Source organism: Ostrinia furnacalis, unplaced genomic scaffold, assembly GCF_004193835.3.
Source record: "Ostrinia furnacalis isolate ACB-3 unplaced genomic scaffold, ASM419383v2 OfSCF4053, whole genome shotgun sequence".
Taxonomy (NCBI): Eukaryota; Metazoa; Arthropoda; class Insecta; order Lepidoptera; family Crambidae; genus Ostrinia; species Ostrinia furnacalis.
In genome coordinates, this window is record NW_021134292.1 from 306,671 (window position 1) to 333,000 (window position 26,330).

General features: G+C 42.7%; 1 protein-coding gene and 1 pseudogene across 1 annotated transcript; both read right to left on the reverse strand.

Annotated features, from left to right (window-relative positions):
* Nucleotides 1-7,817: 7,817 nt before the first annotated feature.
* On the reverse strand, nt 7,818-10,900 carry LOC114358620 (uncharacterized). Its single transcript, XM_028312638.1, has 2 exons — nt 10,706-10,900; nt 7,818-10,083 (listed from the first exon to the last, which is right to left on the reverse strand). Exon 2 carries the CDS (start codon nt 9,877-9,879, stop codon nt 8,326-8,328), a length of 1,554 nt encoding a protein of 517 aa, XP_028168439.1. The 5' UTR covers nt 9,880-10,083; nt 10,706-10,900; the 3' UTR covers nt 7,818-8,325.
* Nucleotides 10,901-24,851: 13,951 nt separating this feature from the next.
* On the reverse strand, nt 24,852-25,832 carry LOC114358613 (putative nuclease HARBI1; annotated as a pseudogene).
* Between the last annotated feature and the right edge of the window lie 498 nt (nt 25,833-26,330).

Sequence of the window (26,330 nt, forward strand, 5' to 3'; positions counted from 1 at the left end):
TTAGCCTTAAGCAAGCTATATATGTCGCCTTGGCTTTTTCGCGCCTTCTGGATTTGCCTACTGGAGTCTGGAATGAAGTGCTTCTGAGGGAGTACTTTCGTGGGACGAGGTGGAAGAGCCAGACTCTGATGACTCATTAGAGCTGGACTAAGAGGATGAGCATTGGGACTCCGAGGAGCCTCCCGAAGAGGTAGTTGACGATAACTTCCCTCTGTGTCATCGAGAAGTGTGTGTACCTGTAGTGAGCCCTAAGCTTGTATCCCCCTTGCCAATCTTAATGTGCAAGAGGGGCCATATTACCTGTTCACGTTTCCAATTTTGGACCAAATTCTCTTTGGTAACTGTTGCATTTTCACAAAATTCTTCTTCTTCTTGGTGTTGTTGCGCTTGGGCTGCGCGTTGACGCAGGTGACGCACCTCCAGCGGTCTCTGTGCTCCGACCAGCGTGCCGTGGAACCTCTGCTCACTGACCCCGGCGCACACCAAGTCATAATGTTTTTTACACTCATGGCACGTCAAGCATCTCTGCTTGTCCTCGATCTTTTGAAAACAACCACCGCATATTTTTTGGCTGTGAGACATTTCTCCTGGCTTATTGTTGAAAGCGTAGGGTATCTGAGATCAATCAGCACCCGGATGAAGATGATGAAATTTGTGATGAAGATGTAGTTCCATAATTCTGTATTATATAATAGTAATGCGGGAGGTGGTAAAGTTGTTTAGATGTCTTCCTCAACGCAAATACCATAAAATCTACATGATGTGGGAACAGCAACCTAGTGTACGTTTACCCGCAATATAACTGCAGTAATGGGAATGTATTGTACTATTGTGCCGCAGTCATTCAGAATGTTCACGCAGAACTAATAAATGAAATCTATTGTTGAGTTTTTAATTTATTGTATCTTATACAGAATTACATTTGAAAGTGATGACGTGCCGGCCGGCACGTAATTGGGGGATACAGTGACCATTCTCTACATGGAAGAGTGAACGCGCGCGGACCGAATGATCGAACGGTAGTGATGTGTGAACATTCTGTCATTAGACACAGAGTATTGAAGTCTACAAAAAGACACAAGAAATGGATGTTCTTGTGTCTTTTTGTAGACTTTATAACAGTCGATCGATCCAGGGTCTTCAACCAGAGGCCGTTGCGGGCTTCTTCTCGATCAGTTACATAGCAGCCATAGAGCCCTACTAGGTCCAGAAAAGTGACGATAACCGCCAAAAGTATATTTGTGGTATTGCGTGGAACCTCAAACCTTGTGCTGCTGAAGCCGAGTTACTTACCTCCTTTTGCAGTCTGAGCTATAATTATTTCTTCTTGTTAAGATGAACCCATTTTCTTGGCAAATTACATCTTCTTTTAATGTACATATTCATTGAGTTTATGTGCTCCTTTTCTTAAATTTTTAATTGTGCGCCTTCTGGCCCATTTGGAAGGAAATTTTTTATGTGAGTGCAGTCGATGAGTCCTAAAATTCTGGGTGTATGTGCTCAATTTCGTACATTTATATACTGTGCGCCTTCTGGCCCAGGTGGAGGGAAGATTTTTACATGAGTGCAGTCGATGAGTCCTAAAATTCCGGGCACACGGTACTTCTCAAAGCCGGCTTCACTTTTCCGGGCAGGCTCTGAACCTGGGAAGTGAACCCATTCAGAAAAGAGCCTGTAATATTAAGTATTTAGTAAGGTAAGGTTTCAATAGAAAGAATAGTTAGACACTCAGGTTGTGTTTCTTATTAAGTTTCTAATAAAGCTAGGTTCATAATTAAAGACTAGTTGGAAGAAGTACATGAATGTATCTACATAGTGTGAAGCATTCAAAAATTGGCTTAAAAATCGGCTCACGGTGGTCTAGGATAGGCAAAGACTGTGATCCTGATCAATCTGCCGCTGGTAGCCACCATTTGCCAGAAATTGAACACAACATAGAACCTAAAACATAACAGACACAATTTTACATATTTGGCACAGTTTTTTCGTCTTGTGATGATAGCTCTTGTAGTCAATTTGAAGATTGATTTTATGGACTTACCTTTAGATGGACAAGAATGCCCTGAGCATTTAGCGGCTCCAAGTCTTTCCTTAATCGCTCTGTTATATAAATAGCCATTGGCTTCGAAATTCGCCATAGGTACTGACACTCGGCATCCTCAATATCAAAGGGATTGAAAATGCCCCGGATCCTCTTTCGAAGTCAGAAATTGTGTTCACGCATTTCCCTCTAGGTACATCGTCGTTAAAACATTCATTGACTGGACTAATGATTTTTTGACATTGTGCGCCTTTGACTATGGGGGACTATAATCCTAATCTCCTATTTGGCTGTGAGAAATTTCTCCTGGCTTATTGTTGAAAGCGTAGGGTATCTGAGATCAATCAGCACCCGGATGAAGATGATGAAATTTGTGATGAAGATTTAGTTCCATAATTCTGTATTATCTAATAGTAATGCGGGAGGTGGTAAAGTTGTTTAGATGTCTCAACCCAAATGCCATAAAATTAACATGATGTGGGAACAGCAACCTAGTGTATGTTTACCCACAATATAACTGCAGTAATCGGAATGTATTGTACTATTGTGCCGCAGTCATTCAGAATGTTCGTTCGTTCGTTCGTTCGTTCGTTTCAGCCAAATGACGTCCACTGCTGGACAAAGGCCTCCTCCAAGGTTTTCCACAATGCACGGTCCTGCGCTGCCCGCATCCAGGCTCTTCCCGCGACCTTTACGAGATCGTCGGTCCACCTAGTAGGAGGCCTGCCCACGCTACGTCTTCCAGCCCGTGGTCGCCACTCGAGAACTTTTCTGCCCCAACGGCCATCGTCTCTACGAGCTATGTGCCCCGCCCACTGCCACTTGGTTTTAGCAATTCTGCGAGCNTTTTTTTATGTGAGTGCAGTCGATGAGTCCTAAAATTCTGGGTGTATGTGCTCAATTTCGTACATTTATATACTGTGCGCCTTCTGGCCCAGGTGGAGGGAAGATCTTCACATGAGTGCAGTCGATGAGTCCTAAAATTCCGGGCACACGGTACTTCTCAAAGCCGGCTGCTACACTTCTCCGGGCAGGCTCTGAACCTGGGAAGTGAACCCATTCAGAAAAGAGCCTGTAATATTAAGTATTTAGTAAGGTAAGGTTTCAATAGAAATAATAGTTAGACACTCAGGTTGTGTTTCTTATTAAGTTTCTAATAAAGCTAAGTTCATAATTAAAGACTAGTTGGAAGAAGTACATGAATGTATCTACATAGTATGAAGCATTCAAAAATTGGCTTAAAAATCGGCTCACGGTGGTCTGGGACAGGCAAAGACTGTGATCCTGATCAATCTGCCGCTGGTAGCCACCATTTGCCAGAAATTGAACACAACATAGAACCTAAAACATAACAGACAATTACATATTTGGCACCGGTTTTTCGTCTTGTGATGATAGCTCTTGTAGTCAATTTGAAGATGGACGATTTTATGGACTTACCTTTAGATGGACAGGAATGCCCTGAGCATTTAGCAGCTCCAAGTCTTCCCTTAATCGCTCTGTTATATACATAGCCATTGGCTTCGAAATTCGCCATAGGTACTGACACTCGGCATCCTCAATATCACAGGGATTGCAAATGCCCCGGATCCTCTTTCGAAGTCAGAAATTGTGTTCACGCATTTCCCTCTAGGTACATCGTCGTTAAAACATTCATTGACTGGACTAATGATTTTTTTACATTATGCGCCTTTGACTTTGGGGGACTATAATCCTAATCTCCTATTTGGCTGTGAGAAATTTCTCCTGGCTTATTGTTGAAAGCGTAGGGTATCTGAGATCAATCAGCACCCGGATGAAGATGATGAAATTTGTGATGAAGATTTAGTTCCATAATTCTGTATTATCTAATAGTAATGCGGGAGGTGGTAAAGTTGTTTAGATGTCTCAACCCAAATGCCATAAAATTAACATGATGTGGGAACAGCAACCTAGTGTATGTTTACCCACAATATAACTGCAGTAATGGGAATGTATTGCTTGTCTGCCCTGCTTGTCTCCTTGTACTAGAATGTATAATATCCTGATGAAGGGAAGTTGCTATTCCTTTCTATCCCCATGTTCTTCATCACGCAACAGCCGACGGACTCGTTGCTCTTCTGAACTGGAGAGGCGGCGGATGAGTTAATTTTTAAGCAAGGTATTATTCTATTTTTTCATGAACATTAAGACGAGCGAATGAACTTTTATAGCCGCAATTTTACACTTATAGAGCCACTTATCACTGTGCGACAACCGACAAACGAACCCACTTTATTGTACTATTGTGCCGCAGTCATTCAGAGTGTTCACGCAGAACTAATAAATGAAATCCATTGAGTTTTTAATTTAATTCCTTTATTGTACCTTATACAGAATCTATATACAGGGTGGAAACGATAAGTGATCTCACTCGATTATTTCTAAACTATATAAGATATCGAAAAACTGGTTATTGATCCTGAAAGTGCTTCACGAGCTCTTTCAAACGGTATCAGTAATAGGTTACAGAACTAACTGGATCTATCCAAAAATTCAATGTTTTCAGGCTCCATACTAAATGTATGCCAGCCACACAATATTAGAAGTGTTATTTTTTTTTATTCAATAATAAACACAAATTGAACTCTAAATTGCATTATTCTTTAAAATTGTTCATTAAAAACATTGGTTTTAGGCTTTTACTTGCTATAATATTATCAAGACATGAGTGCCATGACTGTGGCAGTACTAAATGTATGGAAGCTGGAAATATTGAATTTTCGGATAGATTCAGTTTATTTTGTAACCTATTATTGGTGCCATTGGATAGAGCTCGTGGAGCACTTTCAGGATCAGTAACCAGTTTTTGGATATCTTGTATAGTTTTTAATATTATGTGGTTTTACTAAATGTATGGAAGCCGGAAACATTGAATTTTCGGATAGATCCCGTTTATTTGGTAACCTATTATTGGTACCGTTGGATAGAGCTTGTAAAGCACTTTCAGAATCAGTAACCAGTTTTTGGATATCTTGTATAGTTTAGAAATAATCGAGTGAGATCACTTATCGTTTCCACCCTGTATATAAAAGAAAGTCGTGTTAGTTACTCCACTTATAACTCGAGAACGGCTGAACCGATTTAGCTGAAAATTGTCAGGGAGGTAGTTTAGAGCCAGGAGAAGGACATAGGATACTTTTTATCCCGTTCGAAATTAAAAAAAGTCTGCTTATTTATTGCCATTAAGGCGGAACAAAGTTCGCCGGGTCAGCTAGTTACATATGAAAGAGATAACGTGGCGGCCGGCACGTCCAGCCGGTTCGTCGGTGGTTGATAGGCGACAGTGACCATCTCAGATCATAGAAGGGAATAGATGTGAAACGGGGGCGTGGCGCGTGTCTCCGCGATATGCCCAGAAACGAACATCGTCCGCGACGCCAGGTTAGTCGCGATTCAGTCGTACTGAGGAAATGTTCTCCGATATTGTTGGATAATGCGTCGTAACGTGCAATAACATAAGTGAAACGAAGAACTACAGGAACAATGAAGTCATTTACCACATGTAAGTATTGCAAATCCATTGGTATTTTGCTTATAAATAAAAAAAACTAAACATTTTTACGAACGAATTCAGTGCCGTGACATTTACTGCGATATCGAAATTAGTGGTGATAAAAATTCAAACACGTTGTACATTGACGATTTAGTTAGCAACCACTTTATGTCATGCGTAACTACTGCGCAATGTATTTTATTTCTTCCGATATCCACTGACGCGTGAAAATACACAGTACGGCCGCATGTGCCGGTCGTAACATAGTGCAGGGCTCGTGTTCTAATACGGTTTCCTATTATCGATAAATAGAAGTAAATTATTATTTTCTATTTTCTAATTTTGAATGAAAAAATCATGAGTTGCTTGCGATTTTTAAGTTTTTACAAAAACAATAACAATAGTAGAAGGGATTAGTAACTGTCAACTATGTAATTACTATAAGAGCTAGTTGAAAGCCTAATATAGGCATTATTTTTGATAAACATAGGCGGTACGAATTTCGCCATAATTAAAAAGTTAATGCGCGATAGTAGTTAATAATAATTACAGTGATCCAGATATAACATCTACTTTAATCATGAGAATAAATTTTATAATAATAGATACATTAACTTAAAATGACTTAAAAACTTAATAATTTAAAAATTACTAATTATAAAAACTATTTACAAAATAAAAAATACTTCACCCCCAGCGCCGCAGTCAGGAATGGTGCCCAAAAGGCTGGCAGCATTGCCACGTTGAATGGCCAGGCTAATTCTCTGACCAAAATAGCTGCCAGCCTTTTGATCACCGGTCCTCAATGGGATGAAACTCTTCTTCGTCGAGATGAGAGGTGAGTCACCTAATAATTCACACATATCTGAAAAGCTATTTAACCGCTTCAAATTCTTTATGGCATCATAAAAGCCATCAAGGTATTTTGGAATAAATTGATAATTATCATCAGTAAACTCATAATTCAAAACAACAGTTGTAAGTTGGTGGAATATCAGCTGGCGAATGGAAGTGGGCAGAGATCGTAAAATGCCTGTCGCTCTGCCTGGGGTGTCGCTGGATTAGCGATGCGTTCAACTGTCTGTCGAAGATTCGAGAAGAGAATTCCAAGGATAGGATCCGTTGGGCATTTTGCATAGTAGGCCTCATTCTCGTATTCAAAACTTCCGATTCCATCTAACAGATTGGTTAGTGGTGAGAAAGTCACGGCCATTGACTTCAAAATGTCTCTTTCTTCGATTGTGAGACGTGGGCGGTAGAAAGCTCCAGCATCGAGGGCTCCAAGTGTGTTAACTTGCGAGGCTTTTCCATGAATGAGACGATATTCAAACTGCGCTAAAGATACGCGGTAAAACGCGTATGGCGTGCACTCCGGTATGCGATCTGGTCTACGACCGTATAATTCATACACCTTCTTGAAGATCCATTGGGTGTAGAACCCTATAGCCCGGGTTGTCACGGGGACTACAGCTGCTGTCTTTTGGATTGAAAAATCCACGGCTTTCTCGGTCGTTAACGCATCACCGAATCCGAAAAACAAGCGCTTATTTATCTTATCTGCAATGTCTTTTTCAGCTTGTATCTTCTTCGGATGGTTTTCGCGGTTTTATTATTAAAGTAAATAATAATATATTACCAATATTGTAAATACTGGTAAAAATCATACTACTAATATACCCATGACNTTGGTTTTAGCAATTCTGCGAGCTATGTCGGTCTCAAGACAAAAGTCTTCGAGCAGTGTGTGCTGCCAGTGTTGATTTATGGATCCGAAACGTGGTCGCTTACTATGGGCCTCATAAGAAGGCTCAAGGTCACCCAAAGGGCGATGGAGCGGGCCATGCTTGGAGTTTCCCTGCGTGATCGAATCAGAAATGAGGAGATCCGCAGGAGAACCAAAGTGACCGACATAGCTCAGAATGTTCACGCAGAACTAATAAATGAAATCTATTGTTGAGTTTTTAATTTATTGTATCTTATACAGAATTACATTTGAAAGTGATGACGTGCCGGCCGGCACGTAATTGGGGGATACAGTGACCATTCTCTACATGGAAGAGTGAACGGGCGCGGACCGAATGATCGAACGGTAGTGATGTGTGAACATCCTGTCATAGACACAGAGTATTGAAGTCTACAAAAAGACACAAGAAATGGATGTTCTTGTGTCTTTTTGTAGACTTTATAACAGTCGATCGATCCAGGTTCTTCATACTTACCTCCTTTTGCAGTCTGAGCGATAATTATTTCTTCTTGTTTAGATGAACCCATTTTCTTGGCAAATTACATCTTTTAATGTTTTACACATTGACACTGAGTGTATGTGCTCCTTTTCGTAGATTTTTATACTGTGCGCTTTCTGGCCCAGGTGGAGGGAAGATCTTTACATGAGTGCAGTCGATGAGTCCTAAAATTCCGGGCACACGGTACTTCTCAAAGCCGGCTGCTACACTTCTCCGGGCAGGCTCTGAACCTGGGAAGTGAACCCATTCAGAAAAGAGCCTGTAATATTAAGTATTTAGTAAGTTAAGGTTTTAATAGAAAGAAAAGTTAGACACTCAGGCTGTGTTTCTTATTAAGTTTCTAATAAAGCTAAGCTCATAATTAAAGACTAGTTGGAAGAAGTACATGAATGTATCTACATAGTATGAAGCATTCAAAAATTGGCTTAAAAATCGGCTCACGGTGGTCTGGGATAGGCAAAGACTGTGATCCTGATCAATCTGCCGCTGGTAGCCACCATTTGCCAGAAATTGAACACTATTCTATGTTAGAACCTAAAACATAACAGACACAATTTTACATATTTGGCACCGTTTTTTCGTCTTGTGATGATAGCTCTTGTAGTCAATTTGAAGATTGATTTTATGGACTTACGCGTACCCATAACTGCGGCCTGCAGCTCCAGGCGGGGAATCGAGGTGGTCTTCAGCGGCGCGACCCGGCTCTTAGCCAGGACCAGTGTTGTGTGCGCCCGTCCGTCGTTGTCTTCCACCCGCCAGTAGAGGGCGGCGGCGTAGGCGGTCTCGCTGGCGTCGACGAATACATGTAGTTGAAGATTGTCGCCTTGAGTGAAGTGAGGGTAGCACCGGGGTATCTCGATGGCACGGAGGGCTTCCAATTGCTGGACCCACTTGGCCCACCTCTCCGCCAGGTCATCCTGTAGATGTTCGTCCCACGCGGTGCTCCGCCTCCAAATCTCTTGAAGTATTTGCTTCGCCTGGACTGTCACCGGCGACACGAGGCCCAGGGGGTCGAATAGGGACATGACCACCTGGAGGGCCTGTCTCTTGGTGGGCTTCCGGTGTAGGATGTCGTCGGGCAGTCGGCTCAGGTCCAAGTTGTACTTCAATGCGTCGGATGACGTCTTCCATATCATTCCCAAGACCTTTTCGTTCTTGAGGCCCAGGGAGCGCTCCTCGAGCGCCTGCTCCTCTTCCAGCTCCTGCAGCACCCGCGGCGAGTTGGAGATCCACTTGCGCAGATGGAAGTGCGCTCGGCGATGGATGTCGCGTACTTGGGCGGCGATCTCGATGGCCGACTCTTCGTTCTCGAAGCTCTGGATGTAGTCGTCCATATAGTGGTTGTCTCTTACAGCTGCCGCGGCCTTGGGATATTGCGCAGCGAACTCTTCTGCGTTTCTGTTTTTCACGTAAATTGCAGTAGCCGGTGAGGATGTGGCCCCGAAGATTAACGAGGTCATTCTATATTCTTGGGGTGGAGCTGTCCTGTCGCACCCCCGCCAGAGGTACCGTAGAGCGTCCCGGTCCTCTGGGATGATCTTGACCTGAAGAAACATTTCTGCAATGTCTGCAGACACCGCTACTCGGTGCTGACGCATCTTCATCAGCACACCGGGTAGGGATTGCAGGAGGTCGGGCCCGGTGAGAAGTGCGTCGTTGAGCGCCATACCCTTCGTTTTCGCCGCCGCGTCGTGCACCATCCTGATCTTTCCCGGCTTCTGAGGATTGAAGACCGGGAAGCAGGGCAGGTACCATTTCTTGTCATTGTCGCTATTGACGGGCGCGAGTTCTGCGTAACCTTTCTCCACCAGGGCCTCCATCTGCTCGATGACCTTGCCCTTGACCTCTGGGTCCTTTTCTATCTTCTTTTCGGTGGCTTCCAGCCTCCTGAGGGCGTAGTCTCTGTTCTCAGGCATCTTGATATCTTCGTTTTTCCATAATAACCCGGTTTGGAAGCGTCCGTCCATTAACCGTGTGGTTTTTTCTTTCAGTATTTTCAGTGCTCGGGCTTCGGGGTCGTTGAGAGGCAGCTTAGGGGCAATCGTCAAGGCCTCCAACGAGAAGAAGTGCTTGAGGTCCATGTTGAGGCGTTCCTCGCTCTCAATCTCTTGTGTAAAATGCACTCTGTGCCCGACGGTGCGACTGCACGCGCCGTGTAGCACCCAGCCGAGCGGTGTAAGCGAAGCGATAGGTTGGTGTCGCTTACCGATTCTCTGCTCCTGTGCGACGAGCAGGTGCCAGTTGTCCTGGCCGATCAATATTTGCGGCCGCGCACTATGTAGCACCAGTGTTGCCAACAGCTACCAAAGGCTCGTAGCTAGGAATTTAACAGAAAGTAGCTAGATTGAGTATTTTTTTCTCCCTAAAAAGTAGCTAGAAGTAGCTGAATTCAGAAGTAAATAAAATACTAAAGAAATAAAACACTGCAGTTAATAAATCAGCTATAAACTTTAATCAACTTAACTTTAATACTGTGACTACTTAATTAACAAATAAAAGAAGACAATATTTTGATTATCTACCGAATATTATAATTATCTAATATCCCATTTTGTCAACTACGGCTTTAAGAAAAACGTATTTGTGACAGCACTGGCCGCTTTTCCTGAGCGAATCTTTTATGCATAAAATAAATTTCAGAGTTATTAAACTCATTCTATTCCTCTGTTTATTTTTTATTAAATTTATTTGGGAGAACAATCTTTCTACCTCAGCATTTGAATGCGGAAGTGAAAGACATGCTAAAGCGAGTTACAAATACTTTGTAAAAAATTATCATAATCAATAGTTGCTAGAAAAAGTAGCTAAAAAGTTTAGCTACAAATAAAAAATAATTGTAGCTGCCTGACATCAAAAAGTTGCTAAATCTAGCTATAAAGTAGCTAAGTTGGCAACACTGTGTAGCACTACACTTTCTTGTATATCACTTAGATGTTCACATCTCACTATGTCTTCGATTTTGACACTTTGCGGCGACAGCTTAAGATTCTGGATGGTGCGCGCTCGTATGCGGTGCTGCTTGCCCTGCCCGGACCGGTTGAGTGTGATGTTGAGCCTCCGGGACGCGGAGGTGTCCACCCGCGCACTCCCGATGGCCTTATACCACGATTAACTTATATTGACCGTCTGCATGTGATACAGGGCGGAGCGCTTAGCCTTAAGCAAGCTATATGTCGCCTTGGCTTTTTCGCTGCGGGTGCGCTTTCTGGATTTGGCTACTGGAGTCTGGAATTAAGTGCTTCTGAGGGAGTACTCTCGTGGGACGAGGTGGAAGAGCCAGACTCTGATGACTCATTAGAGCTGGACTGGGAGGATTAGCATTGGGACTCCGAGGAGCCTCCCGAAGAGGTATTAGACGGTTTATACGATTACTTCCCTCTGGGTCAACGAGAAGTGTGTGTACCTATGGTGAGCCCTAAGTTTGTATCCCCCTTGCCAATCTTAATGTGCAAGAGGGGCCATATGACCTGCTCACGTTTTCAACTTTGGACCAAATTCTCTCTGGTCACTGTTGCATTTTCACAAAATTCTTCTTNTCAGCTAGTTACATATGAAAGAGATAACGTGGCGGCCGGCACGTCCAGCCGGTTCGTCGGTGGTTGATAGGCGACAGTGACCATCTCAGATCATAGAAGGGAATAGATGTGAAACGGGGGCGTGGCGCGTGTCTCCGCGATATGCCCAGAAACGAACATCGTCCGCGACGCCAGGTTAGTCGCGATTCAGTCGTACTGAGGAAATGTTCTCCGATATTGTTGGATAATGCGTCGTAACGTGCAATAACATAAGTGAAACGAAGAACTACAGGAACAATGAAGTCATTTACCACATGTAAGTATTGCAAATCCATTGGTATTTTGCTTATAAATAAAAAAAACTAAACATTTTTACGAACGAATTCAGTGCCGTGACATTTACTGCGATATCGAAATTAGTGGTGATAAAAATTCAAACACGTTGTACATTGACGATTTAGTTAGCAACCACTTTATTTCTGAGTTTTTCGTCCATACAAAATGGAACTGACTCCTTTATGCAAAAATCGTTAAAGAACATAATAATAACGTATAATAATAAAAAGGTTTTCATACAAGCATTTTTTAAACCAATTTCGAGCCTTGCCCCCAGGATTTAAAGTATCGATATCTTATCGACTCCATTTTATCTTTCTTCTCTCTAATTGCTTTTTTCAAAGTGTGCGTCACGTCACGCGGCCATTGATTGGCCATAAGGCACGCCTTCTGGCCAATCACAGCACTTTTAAGCCGGTTGCACATGTTGTCGTAGACTCTCAGTCGCTTTGTTTTTACACAGTTGAATGTGTGTGTGGGAGCTGTGGTGGGGGAAATGTGGGGACACTGGTTCTCGTTGTAGTTACGCGCGACTTCATATCTATTCTCTTTCTATGATCTGAGGTGACCATTCACTACATGGAAGAGTGAACGCGCGTAAAGTTAAAAAGGCCGATTTCATACATTTTGTAATTTAATTAAACAATAAACATTTTTCTTAGTTACCAGAACTTACATACATTGTTATAAATAATCACAACAACAAAAATCAAAGTAAAATTTTTCAGTTTGATTCTCAATTGCATCTTCAGTATTTTCACATTCATTATTATTTTTAATATCATACAGTTGGATAATTCTTCTTGTACGTTTCATTTTTGTTAGATGTAATGATTTTGCCCTTCTCCATATTGCATTCGAAAAATGAAAGAAGCATCCTTTGACAATCACGTTTGGGAACACTTCAACTATTGCTTTCATGGCAGCTTCTTCATAGTTAAAAGAAAACTTGAAAGGTTGCCATTGCGGCACTTATGTCTTTATTCCTGGTATCCTACCAGCGAAACTAATCGTAGAACTAAACGGAGTTTAGTCCTACTAGTAGAAATAAACGGACAGTTTTCGCCGTTTAGTTCTCTAATGTTTATGGGCAAATACCTGCCTAATTCTGGTTAAATAAAAGACATGTACATTGTACAATGTAGGTACATATTCATATCATACACAGATATTACATTTCCATTACTTCTTCTTGTGTAGATAAGAAAGATGTGTTCAAAGAAGATGCACATATTTTATCATTATTGTCAATTAATATGTTGTTTTGGCTGGAACAAGTTATTTCAACTCGCATCTAAAATGAAGGTTTCTCCTTAAGTCAACAAAATCAAAGTTATTTAAAAATAAGCATGTAAATTAAAAAATTATACAAACCATTAAAAAAAAACTGCAGCGCCATCATTTAGATTGGTTCTGTTTGTTCTTTTATTATAGAAAGGATTATTGCATCAGTTTCTGACTGTAGTTTTTGGTTTCCAATAGCCACCACCAGTTTTTTTCATTTCTATCTAAAACCATAATAATTTATTAGTTACAATAATAAAGATTAATACCTATTAATATTTGTAAAAAATCATTATTAATGGTACTTTACCTTGTCTTCTTTAATATTCATTAAAGCTTGTGTTAAATCTTCCTCAGTCACAACTTCCATTTCTGTTGCCCGAATTAAGGGAGGGAGTGGCTGCTACAGAGTCAGACTTGAGACGCCTGGTCAACTGCCAAAAGGCTAGATGATTCGGCTCGAGGGATTGTACCATAGAGTCCCATCGTTCGTTCCGGAGATCGCGAATGCATTTCTTTACAGCACGCTGCAAGGAGCGCATGCGAACCCGGTTCTCTTCGGTGGGGTACGAGTCGTAAGCTCGGATGGCCGCGTTCTTCTCCGTCAACAGAGCGCGTGCATCAGGCGACAGGTTCCATCTTTGGTGACCCAAGTCCGGTACCTGTCGTGAACAGTCCTTCACGACGTTCTGCACGTGACTGGTGAGGGAGTTGATAGCGCTGGCGGTCTGTTCCGGTGTGCTAATCACGTCCGGATTGGTATCTAGGAGGGGAGAAGAGGCCGACTTGAGGCTTTCGCCCAGTCTGTCCCAATCCACCACTACCTTTGACGGGGGAGGGAGGCCTGTGTTCGAATCGGGGCCTACTCGGGGGATTAAACTAATGACCACAGGCCTGTGGTCAGAGTCCAAGGCGTGATAGAGCTCTATAGAGCTTAAGCGGAGATTTATGTTCTTAAGGAGACAAATCGAGAATGTCTGGGCGGTGTCCTACTATGGCAGGGAAGTGGGTCGGAGACATGGGAGCGATGACATCAAAGTTCAGTTGGTCTGCCAAGGACTCTAGCTGCCTACCGCGGGGGTTTGTGCTAACACAATTCCACGCGGTATGTTTGGCGTTTAGATCCCCCGCCACTACGACGGAGCTACCTAAGTTGTGCAAGAAAGGATTTTTTTCCTGGCGGCTTGGTGACTGGAATTGAACCGCCACCGGTGCAGACTGAGAAGATGGTGAATTGTCTGCACGTGAAAAAGAGGTTGTCCGGCTTGCAGAAATTTATAAAAGTTACCGTTCCTTGTATGAAATTAAAAAAATGTAAATAAAACAGCTCCCTCTCAATTGACACAATTTATTTTGTCTCGTAAGCTTGAATACAGTTGACAATTACGATATTATAACTACTGTAATAGATAGTGCCAATCTCAAGGGATTCAGGGTCGTTAATTAGGTTCGGTTTGGTGAATATTATCGCCACTACAAATTTCTTAAAACTCAGCCTAAATATTAAAAGACTCTAATAGTTAAGATAACTGCACGATGTCAGGTCGGAAAGACTCCTACTTGAAGGATGGAAAAGTGGGTACCTTGGAAGCCATGCGGTTATAAGCCGTTACCCTGAACGTTCCTCTCTTCTTCCGGGGTCCAACGGGTCTCGCACACTTTTAGGCTCCAAGCAGCGTCCTCCACGGCCTCAACGCGCAGTGCCAGATGAAGCTCTTGCATCTCTTCGCCAGGTAAGCGTTCAAACTCTTGCAGAGACAGAGGTTTGATGACAAGGAGGAAATGCGAAGAGATCAGCAGTTTAGAAAGGACAAATATTTCATACGAAATGAAGAGAAATTAAAATATATGAAATATCAAAATGCAAAATATGAAATATGAAATTTGAAATCCCGCATCTGAAACGAAAAATACGAGTGTCAGCATCACATGTGGAACGTGGCATTAGGTTATGAAAAAACCCGCAATGGGAAAGAAATACTTACGAAGGCTGTTCACTAATTTGAGCTTCGCTCGCAGCCCTCAGCAACCCAATACCCACATCCGAATAGAATTTAGGGAATTTCTGAAAGAAACGATCACATGAAATACTGGAATACGAAAAATATCAATCACGAAAAATAAATAAATTCTCCGACGGGAACTTACCTCATGTGTGATCATTTTAAAAATATATTAAGAAATTATCGTGGATGCATTCTGCAAAACACGATTTGAAACACAGGGAACTACATCCCAGAAAACAATAAAATTGCGGTTGCGCAAGATCGACCAAAATTCCAAAGTGATTTGACAGCTCAACTGACAGCCGCGATGTCAATCGCGAGACGTTTCGTTTCGCCGCTTTAAAAAAGCAAATACTAATAAACACCATGATGAAAACAATCTCCTGAACACTGAAAATATTCTATTAAAAAATAGAATAATCAAAATAAAAACATTAGGAAATGTTTCAATAAAATATATTTGAATTGACTGAGCAAAAAGCGCCATCTATTGCAAATTAATTCTAAATCACGCCAATAGATGTCGCTAGTGGTATCCTAAATCCAAATATCGAGTAAGAAAATCAATTTGTGAAAAACAGCCAAAACTGCAACGCTACAGTTGAGAATCGCCTCTAGGTCGCTAGTAATTAGTGATCTAGAGCGTTCGGGGTTGTTGTTAGCCGGCGCTAGGTAGGCTGAAGGTACACAGTGCAGTGACCTTTTATAGTAGATGAGAGTGCCACCGTGGGCGGAAGTAGTCCTATCGTTGCGAACTATGTAATTTTAGGGTCCCTGAAAGAGGGTTTTAGGAAGGTCTCCTGCATGAGAAAGACGTCTCACTGGTGCTCCCTCAGGAAATCAGCGATTTCTATTCTTTGGGATTTGTACCCGTTAGCGTTAAAATAGCTTATTTTTAAGGCTTTTGGTTTGACTCTGCTCTTGGTTTGTAAATCAATTATGGGTTTAATCTAAAGTCCTTAAGCGCTCTGCACAAAGTGCGGGAAGAGTAGGCGACCTGAAGCATAGCCTCGGTGTTACCCTCGGCCGCTTTCAGCGCCTCAACAACTCGTTCGACCGAAGCCGGTGCCTTAGGGGCCTGTGGCTTCGGTTGGAGTTTGGCCTTAGGGGCCTGCGCCTTTGGCGCCGCAGGAGCGACTGCCGCCGGCTTCGCCCATCCTGCCCAATGAGGGGCAAGGGCGGGGGGGATGGGGGGTGGTGAAGCTCTAGGTAGCGGCGGGAAGTGGGCCGAGGTGGGGGGTGAGGCGGTGGGTCCCGCCGGTGCGGCCTGAGGTCGCGGGGCGGGGGCATTTCGCGGCTGAGTCGTACGACTCGAACGCGGTGCCTTGGGGGCCTTCGGGCACCCGCGATAGTTCGCGGGGTGTCCCGTCTCTCCACAGAGGACGCAGCTAGGCGGCTCTGTGCAGAGTGAGATGTCCTTCGGGCGAGGACATTCGGGGGTGCCGTGGTTACCCAGGCACTTGACGCACCTGGGCTTGGCGAAACAGTTACGGGCAGAGTGCCCATAGAGTTGGCAGCGATGACACTGCCCTGGGGGATCGCGTTTGTGCGGGACTTCGACACGGATGCCGGAAAGTTGGCACAGTGTTTTTATGCTAAACACTGCCTTACCGGCGTCCGTCCGTTCTAGGATGGCTAGAACCATGTCGTATGGTTCAGCTTGGCGGCCCCGGTACATTCGATGTACCTCGAGGGCGGGAAGGTTTTGGCTTTTTAGATCAGCCAAGATCTGCGAGGTTTGCAGCTCGCGAGGGATACCGCGTATGATCACGCGCAGAAGTCGCTCCTCTGGGAGCGCGTAGGTGTGGAAACCTACCTTCATGCTTTTAAGCATGGTAGTAAGAGATCTATGATCTCGGGAAGTTTGCACCTGCACCTTGATGCCCTGAGGCGTGGTGCGGGCGGAGAGGTAATTGACGCCGGTAGCGGCGCACCTCTTGGAAACGTCGACCCACTTGTCCTTGTCCTGTATGTACAAAGGGGGTGGGGGCCCTCTTTCCTCTGAGTAGAGGAGGCCTGAGAGGGGGCGGGCGACTCGGTGGTCGAGTTCGTCCGGGGGGACTGCGGCGCGGGGGCCGCGGAAGCCGCGGAAGCCCGGGGCGGGCTGGCGGGATCGGCCTGGATATTAGCCGGACGTTTGGCCTTGGGCGAGCTGGTCGCCTTGGGCTTTGACTTTCGGGCTCGCTTGCCGGTTTTACCGACTGGGACGAATTCGTCCGACTGCGAGCCTTCGTCGGATGAGGCGGAGTCGGAGGACGTGCAAGATTCCTCCGATTGGGATCCCTCTGAGGTCTCGGATGGACGCTCTTCCGAGACGTCCATCTCCTCTTCGGGGGCGGAGCCGGAAGCGGCTTCGCTTTGGCTGAGCGGGGGGGAGTCCTCGTTAGTGAGGGGAGAGCAGGGGCGAGCTGGGTCAGCCGGAAGGGCTTCCCGAAGCTCCGGGATCTCATCGGAAAGCGATTCGATCACTTCCGGGAATCGCGAGGCCAGCGCTACGAGGAGCCTGATCACAAGGTCGGACGGCGCCATCGCTCGCCCGACCAACAGCTGTCTAATGTATGACGAACTTACTCTGGTTCGCTCGCGTCACGTTCCGCACAGAAGAACCAGGAAGAAACTGTGCGGCGGTCGTGCCTGCTCTTGGCCTACTTTCGGTCCCCGGGTGGGATTACCGCGGGGTAGCGGGAAGGGTGTGTCCTAAGGTGAGCCCTAAGCTACAAGCTTCTTGCCGATCTTAATGTGCAAGAGGGGCCCTAACAGCCTCGAATGTAGAGGGTAGCTTCCAGCCGGAGCCTTTAGCGCCCAAACAACACCCGAGGAATGGGATAAAAGGAGAGGGGAGGGGCGGGAGGGAGACGGTCAGGCTCGACTAGGAGATCCCCCAAGGCCGGTGGTCCTGACCCCGTCCGATTTCAACTTAGTCCTGAAGGGATTAAGTCGGCAATATCGGGTCAACGCTCACTAAGCTTGCGAGGTATCCGCTTAGCGACTACTATAAAGAGTGGGTTTGACAAATCGCGACGCGTTCGAATCCGCGTGCCCGCCCGCGTTATTGTAAGAACAACTTACGCGAACGCGCACACGCAAAGAAACGAGAAGCCTAGAAACCGCCTTGAAAAAGGCAGACAGTCTGGGCAAGGAGGGAGCGGCTCGCAGCGAGACGTCCGAACAGTGCGAGCGCGACTCTACTCTTTTGGGCTCGAGGCGCGCTTCTTATGTCTTGTCTGAGAGCGAGGGTTTAGTCGCGGCAATCGCCCATAATTTACAGTCTACACCAATCGCCATGCCCGAATGTAGGCTCACATGCCTATCTCGCTCACTCCTAAGCGATTCCCTATCTTCCTTTTCTTAATTATCTATTTTCCTTAATTATTATGTGTTTTCGTCATTATTTACATGTTAAAAGTAGTACATAAGTTTCGTCTTTTCTTATATATTACAATTTAACTTAGTCCTTAGTAAATTAAATCTTCTATAAAGAATTATATACATCATTTATCATCTTTACTTATGTAACTTACTTAAACGGTTCATATTTCCGTAAATTAATATTATTTAATATTATTACATAGACCATCAGATACATCTTAAAACCTTAAATATTTAACAATTAACATATAAAACATTCACATTTAGAGTTAACGCGCAACGGTGTACGCATTCGTTCGCGCCACTATTTCGCTGATGTTCTCCTTGTCGGCGAGTCGTCCCCAACACTATGGTATTGAGAATATCACATTCTATGGACATCAGCGACAAACTAGTTAATCTCTCTTGAAGCATTGTACTTCTTAATTAGTTTTTATTCGTTTCAATTTGGAGAAGGAGCGTTCTCCGCTGCAGTTAGTTACCATCATGCTTAAAAATATTCTCAATGCAATTTCTACGTTAGGAAATGTGTCTTCAATTTTGTTTTGCTTTAATAGATTATTTATAAGGTGTTATTTTTTATAGTGATAATATCTTACCAACACATCTAAAAACATCATACAAATAAGACCCAAGTGTTTTTAAAAAAAAAAATCATGCTAGTTTTTGTTTTTACTTTTCTTAACAAAAAAAAGATATTATTTCTGCAGCGTATTTCCCTTACCGTGTTCAATTGGCGACGAAAATCAGCACGGCTTTGTATTACTATCCATCTCGCCAAACGAAAGGGAAATACGCGTCCAATAACAGCTCAGGAAGGTCACGCTGAAGGAACTGCAGGTATGTGTCCGCATTTAGGCGTTCCAAAAAAACGGGTCCCAGCAAGTGACCGTTCAACACCCCTCCCCACACATTCAAACTAAATCTGTGTTGGAAGTGGTCCGGTCGTATTACGCGCGGGTTGAACTCGCACCAATAATGTGCATTATGCACGTTAAATAGTCCCTCACGCGCGAACGTGCACTCGTCCGTCCACAGAATATTATTTGTGGCGTTTCGAAGCAGCCAGCGGCAGAACTCCATCCTTGGCGCGAAGTCCTGCGGTAACAACTCCTGCACCCGCGTAAAATGGTAAGGATGGAGCCTTTCGCTGCGTAGAAGCCGCCACACGTACTGTCGGCTTACGCCAAACACACGGGATGCGTCTGCGGTGCTCGCCAATGGATGTTGGCGAAAGAAGTTTAAAACTTTATCCTCGAAGCGCGCTGGAAGTCGTGGCCTCCCCGCTTCGGGATGAGGGCGGAAGCTGCCACTCTCCCTGAAGCGCTGAACTGCGCCATCTATGGTGCAAATATGGACATCGCGCCCATGCCTTTCGGCGTAAAGCGCCCTCGCCCGCAGTAGTACTAGTCCAGGGTCACGGTAACAAAATCGTACATGTCCAGGTACTCCTAGGCTGAGTATCGATACGGCATTTTTTGCGCGCATAAAACAGACACAAAAACTGCAAAAAATGACTGCGAACTGAAAAAACGTCGCTCCCGCAGTCCCTCCCATTGGGGCGGAGTAAGAGAGAAAGAAAAGAGAAGAGTGGGGGTGGCTCTCGCCTCTGCCGGCACGTGTAAGCGGCATGGAAAAAGCATCGCGGTCTGTTTGTCGGATTCTTTGGATTGAAATCAAAAATTTTATCTTTAACTTCCCACTTGTTCTTTAGAAAATATAAAAATCGAAAGCTACTATAGTCATCTTTACACAACAAAAGGTATCTAGAACCACTGAGAGAACACTCCTCCATAGGACCACACAAGTCCATTTTTAACATGGTTGTAATTTTGATGTGCTAGAACTTCATGTCGGATTCTTTGGATTGAAATCAAAAATTTTATCTTTAACTTCCCACTTGTTCTTTAGAAAATATAAAAATCGAAAGCTACTATAGTCATCTTTACACAACAAAAGGTATCTAGAACCACTGAGAGAACACTCCTCCATAGGACCACACAAGTCCATTTTTAACATGGTTGTAATTTTGATGTGCTAGAACTTCATGCCACTCATTCACACTTTTGAAAGCTACTTTTCCTTTAAAATTAAAATTCATGATAAACAAATCTCCATAGCGTGATGAGCTGCATGTTGTCCTACCATCCTTAGTAAAGCAACATTCATTAGAACTCTGTACTACAATTTTATAGCCTTTGTCAATGGCACAAACAACTCAAATAAATTTACTTGCAACTTTGGAACATGTAAAACATTTAATAAAATTGAGGGTTCATAATTTTTACCATTAAAAGCATACACTTCAACATCACCAATACCTAATACTTGTAATTGTTTACCATCTACTATAATTACATGTTTGTTATTTACCTGAGTGTAGTTAATGAATACATCTTATCTTTATCTTTGCACATGTGCTCACTCGCACCACTGTCCATAACCCAACATTTTGATGTGTAACCTGGCATTACATACGCATTAGGTGACTTGTTTGTGTTTTGCCTCGCTCTGCATTGCATATTTAAACAAGTGTCCAACTTTACCACAATAGTTACATTTTCTATTTTTGCAATCTCTCTTAAAATGTCCTAGTTTACCACAACTGTAACACTTATTTTCACTCATTTTCTTCTTACTATTTGACACCAGAGCCGCTGTGACCTCTTCTTCCTCAACTTTGCACCTTTCCTCTTCAACCAATAGCCTTGCAGATAACTTACTGATGGTTTGCTCGCTCTCCGGAACCGACTCCCATGCTGACACGAAGTGTTTATAGCTGCTCGGCAGACTCATAATGATCTTGGTGACAACCATCTTCTCTGAGATTTCTTCTTTCATGGTTTTTAGTCTTGTTACTATTTCTTCTACGTTGGAGAGGAATTTAGCCATTGGCCCCTCATACTTCAAATTGTAGAATTTTTGTTGGATCAAATGTACACCGACTTTAGACTTGGATTCGTAGAGGTTGGTAAGTTTGACCCACATCTCCTTGCTGGTTTCACATGTTGCTAGGTAATTCAATACGTCCTCATCTACACGTAGCACAATGAGTTCTTGTGCTTTACTGTCCCTGGCCTCCCACTGCTCAATCATGGCTCGATCCCCCTTTTCTGGCTTTTCAACAGTAACCACTTCGTACAAACCACGAGCCTTTAGCATAATAGTTGTTTGCAGCCTCCACGCCGGCCAATTGCCCCCATTGAGCACCACGCCTTTTGCCTCCATTTTGGTGATGCAAGTTTGCAATTTTTGCAAATCAACTGTAATTCAACTTTCAACTCAAACTATATGCACTAGTTGTGTCTGGGCCCATAACCTGTTAGGGTTATTAGGTAATTAAAGAAAAGATGCGTAATTAACTTGACTTTCTGTATTTTATCTTGGAAAGTAATTTAGTACAACCTAGCACAATGATGGAGGGTTCGAGAGAGCTGTCATAGACAAGAGCGACATCTACCACAGATACAGTAGGTTTTCTATTACATTTTTATTAATCAGCTTGTTTTTGTTGCACTCTTCAACACTATGTCATGTCCATTTTTATACAGGTTTGACGAGCTTTGGGCCATCCTAACCATATTAAGATTGAAATTGTTATGTTTGAAAATAATTCGAGAATATTCGTCGAAGTAACATCTGTGCTTTCAACAATGACAACTGAAAAAACAGCTTTTCGGGAGCGCATTATCTGCAGAAGACGCCAACTCAGCATGTAGTTCTTTTTCCATTTTTGGTTTTAGTACATTATAAATTGCAGCAGATTTTGTACGCTTGCACGAAAATGATTTAGCAATTTCCGAATCATGAAAATTTTTTCCACCAGCTCACTCAAATGGTCCATCATAATAAATTGTAAACGGTAAATCATGTTCTACCAGAAATGTGCATGATTTAATCTCAGCTTTCTTTACTTCTTCTGCCAAAAACATTTTTGCGAAGAATGTTTGCATCAACGATAAGAACGCTTATGTTAGTCACTATGTAAAAAAATATTTTTATTACAAAGTTTTATTTATTTTTTACGAGTAAAACTTACCCATGTACGATTAATAATTATGTTAATGTCCACTTTATAAGTCTTACATCCAAGTAAGTCAATACCTGTTAAAAAGTCCACCGTTCATTTAAAGACGCAAACTGAACGGAAGGTTATCTTTAACTTCACTCCACCGGGGACCGAGGTCCAGTGTCCCGCGACATGGTTCATCAACAATTTTGGTAAACGACCTACCACAGGGATTACAAAGTCAACGGCATCGAAGTATGACAATATTATGTAAACTTTCTTTTGAGACACATTGTATTTCTCACAAATATAATCCCAATTTTCGCGCTTTTAAATCATCATTTGCCGTTTGTTTCCTTGTTTTCTATGATATGCTGATAACTGAAAATAAAGTTTGTCAATAAGAAATTTAAGTACATAAATGTACACAATAAACACATAAGTTGTGACTTATGTTTTATTTACTCTTGGTATGGGCCAAGAAGAAATAAATGCCAAAATTGTGTTTAACAAATCACAAGATCGCACCATTGTTCAATCATGTTTCGTATTCTTGATTTGTATCCAAAAGCAATTCCTTCTCAGATGCTATGTAATTCAATCCACGTTTCTTTTTATTATCTTCTAATATCTACTAAGTCCTGCGTTTATTTTTCCATATTATTGTTAAAAAGTTTTATAAAACTTTTTTTTATTTCATTTTTTTCTTGGAGGCAGACACGAAGGTTCTTGATTTGTATCCAAAAGCAATTCCTTCTCAGATGCTATGTAATTCAATCCACGTTTCTTTTTATTATCTTCTAATATCTGCTAAGTCCTGCGTTTATTTTTCCATATTTGTTAAAAAGTTTTATAAAACTTTTTTTTTATTTCATTTTTTTCTTGGAGGCAGACACGAAGGTTTTGACCAGCACTCAAACCTTCTTGTAATCTCCTTTGTGCCACAGTTCAACGTCTATTCGGTTGGTTGGTTCGCTTTACTTGAGACCTTGTTGCTTCACTCCCTGGCTCATCATGCTCCAACAAATCAATAGTGGGTGGCTCCTGTATTATTGTCACCAATGATTCTTTTGAATTAGTGTGACCCACCAATGAAGTTTGATCTATACAATTTATTACAAAGTTCTCCTCCGTGGTAGGTGGAGGAGGAGGTGGACCACCACCAGTTAGGTTGGCCTGACGACGCATTGAGACAATTTGCATTGTAGAGACGAATTTTGGTTTCAATAGCAACTTTCGCTTTAGTCTATCTTTTTGTTCCTATGCCCTGTTAATGCGTATTATTCGGCTCACATTCTTACCACACTTGACACGAAATCTGAAGGTGTCAGCGATTATGCTGTAACATTCGTCGCATTTTAATAATGTTTTATTTTAACCTGTAGGCCTAAGATGCGCGCCGTGATAAGCGGTTATCACGCCATTTTATCGATTTTGCCCATACAAATTGACGTCGATAAAAGTTATCACGGTGAGCATCTTAGGCCTACTGGACAGGTATTACGTTTGTTTTGCTGTTCCATCCACTTATTTACAATAGAGACAATGCATTTTTAGAAGTTATTTATAACTTTGGTAGTTACTTTGACACTGACAGTATTGCCAGATTACTAAACTGCAACTAAATAAGTGGCATCCAACATGGTCATTGGTCATGTCTGCGTGATTTGCCCATTTTTTCCGCCACTTATTGAGCCGATACCTACAACTATTTGATGATGTCTTTTTAAAATTACCAGCTCTAAAATACATATGGTTAAAATAAATTTGGTTTACAATACATGGATACGAAGTTCACCGGGTCATCTAGTCTATGATATACTCCTTCAAACTACTCTCTTGAGCGTCATCAAATATTTTTTGTGCACTGTAATTTGGCTCCATCGAAGTAGAATTGTCATGTAAATATTTAATCTCGTACCTTCTTAGTGTTGGATATGGTACCTACATTGCAATTTTTTGCTGCACTTCTTAAGCTCATACCACCAAGATGTAAATCAACAGCGGATCTCATAACTTCAGGTAAGTGAGATGGAATCTGATTTTTACAAGCTTCTTTTGACTTCACTTGTATGTGTGGGACAAATCTTGCAACTGAAATTAAGACCAGTTCTCCTCAACTGATTGAGCTGAAATTTGATATACTTATGTAAGTACGATGACAATGCAAAGTTTTGGTACCATTGAGCTGGTCTGATGATGGAGTCAGGAGGTGGCTATAGGAACTCCTAAGCGAAACGGCGGAATCGCATCGAATTTGGGTTCGTTGAATTTGTCTTTTTGAGAACTTTAGTGCTAGATGATGTCCAGGGTCCTGATGATGAATTCAGGAGGTGGCCATAGGAACTCCTAAACGAAACGGCGGAAACTTATCGAGTTTGGGTTCGTTGGATTCGTCTTCTCGAGCACTTTGGTGCTAAATGATGACCAGGGCCCAGATTGAGATACAACTAAAAAGTGTAAAGCTTGTTTTTAAAAAAGTTTTTTTTATAAATTTTAAAACTGCACAGGCCACAATAATAGGAGGAAATTTTTTATATTTTAAGGCCCATTATTTTTTGTAGGCATGGAAATCTCCTCTTTAAGACGCCAAAAAGCCTTTCAATGTGATTCCGGGTACTTATTTGGGATCGGTTGTATGCTTCTTCATCAGGAGTTTGTGTTTGTGTATTCAATATTGGCGTGAGTAAATAAAGCAGACTCCACTGTCTCCAAGTCAAAAAAATTCAAAATTTCTTTATTTGTATAGAATATTAGATAGTGCTTACAAAACGTCAAATATTTTGCTCTTGCGTCAAGAATTACCATATTCCCGAAATGTCCAAGCTCTAATTGCGCACACAGCGGTGAATCGTTAATATTGTACTGTCGTGTAACTACAGATCCTGACCATCTTGCTTTAACATTTCTAATGCGTAAATTCGCATCACACACCATTTGCACATTTAATGAAAAGTATCCTTTGCGATTTCTGTACACTTCAGATTGAGCTCCTCCTGAAAAACAATTTACATAACGAAAAATTTTAGCAATTTGCTTTGGTAGTTACCCGGTGACACAATTTTTATATGGGTGCAGTCCACTGCCCCAACAACTCTTGGAAATGCTGCTATAGCGTATGTTGGGTTCCTTCCAACATTAACATTTGTCATTCATTCGTTCGGTCTTGTGACGTTTGTATTTGAGTGTCATCGCTCCCAGTAGCATTTCTTACTCCGGCCTTTACACTTGTGCCGTATTTATCTTAAATTGTGCAGACCTGGCAATAAAGTAAATTTGTGAAACACGGCCTTTCAATCCTCAACAACTCCGCTGCCCTACAGTCAATTGCACAAGAACATACGGCCTATAACTTCAAAGTTAGGGGTCGGGGGTGGCGGGGGGTGGTATTTTTGAGGTCAGGAGACACAGTTCTATCATGCAACGATGTAAACTCATAGGCCGTTATGCTCGACCCATTAAAGTGCAGTGTCTGTTGCACAAGTTGCCGCGTGACGCCTACAGCTGCACATCGGTCCGATGCACATTCCATGCACATGTAGCCTAGCAGACCGATGATGACCTAAGCTCACAGCCAGGTATATACGTAAATGATACCAAGAAATATTTTATCACAACTTTTTATTTTAAAAAGTAATAAAAATCTGGCACTGCAATAATGAACATCATAAGCGTCACGGTTTAAACAGAAAACACAATTGACATCCGACAGAAGACATTAGGCTGGCCAGTAGGTGTTGGGGTCCGGGCCGCTGAGGAATCCGATTCGGGTCCCTATCATGCCTGCTTTGTTCACAACGTTGCGTGTTCTCCTACAGCCTTCTGCGCGACCTGGTCGGATCGGTGATCTGTGAATAGAAACAAGTGCGAGTCGGGCTCGCGCACAAAGGGTTCCGTAGCAGCAAATATAATAAACTTATTATGTCAATTTAATCAACCTATCTCAAAAACTATAAGAGATACTTTGATCAAACCAAAAATCGTTGAAAGAGTTAATTAGCATGCATCACCTC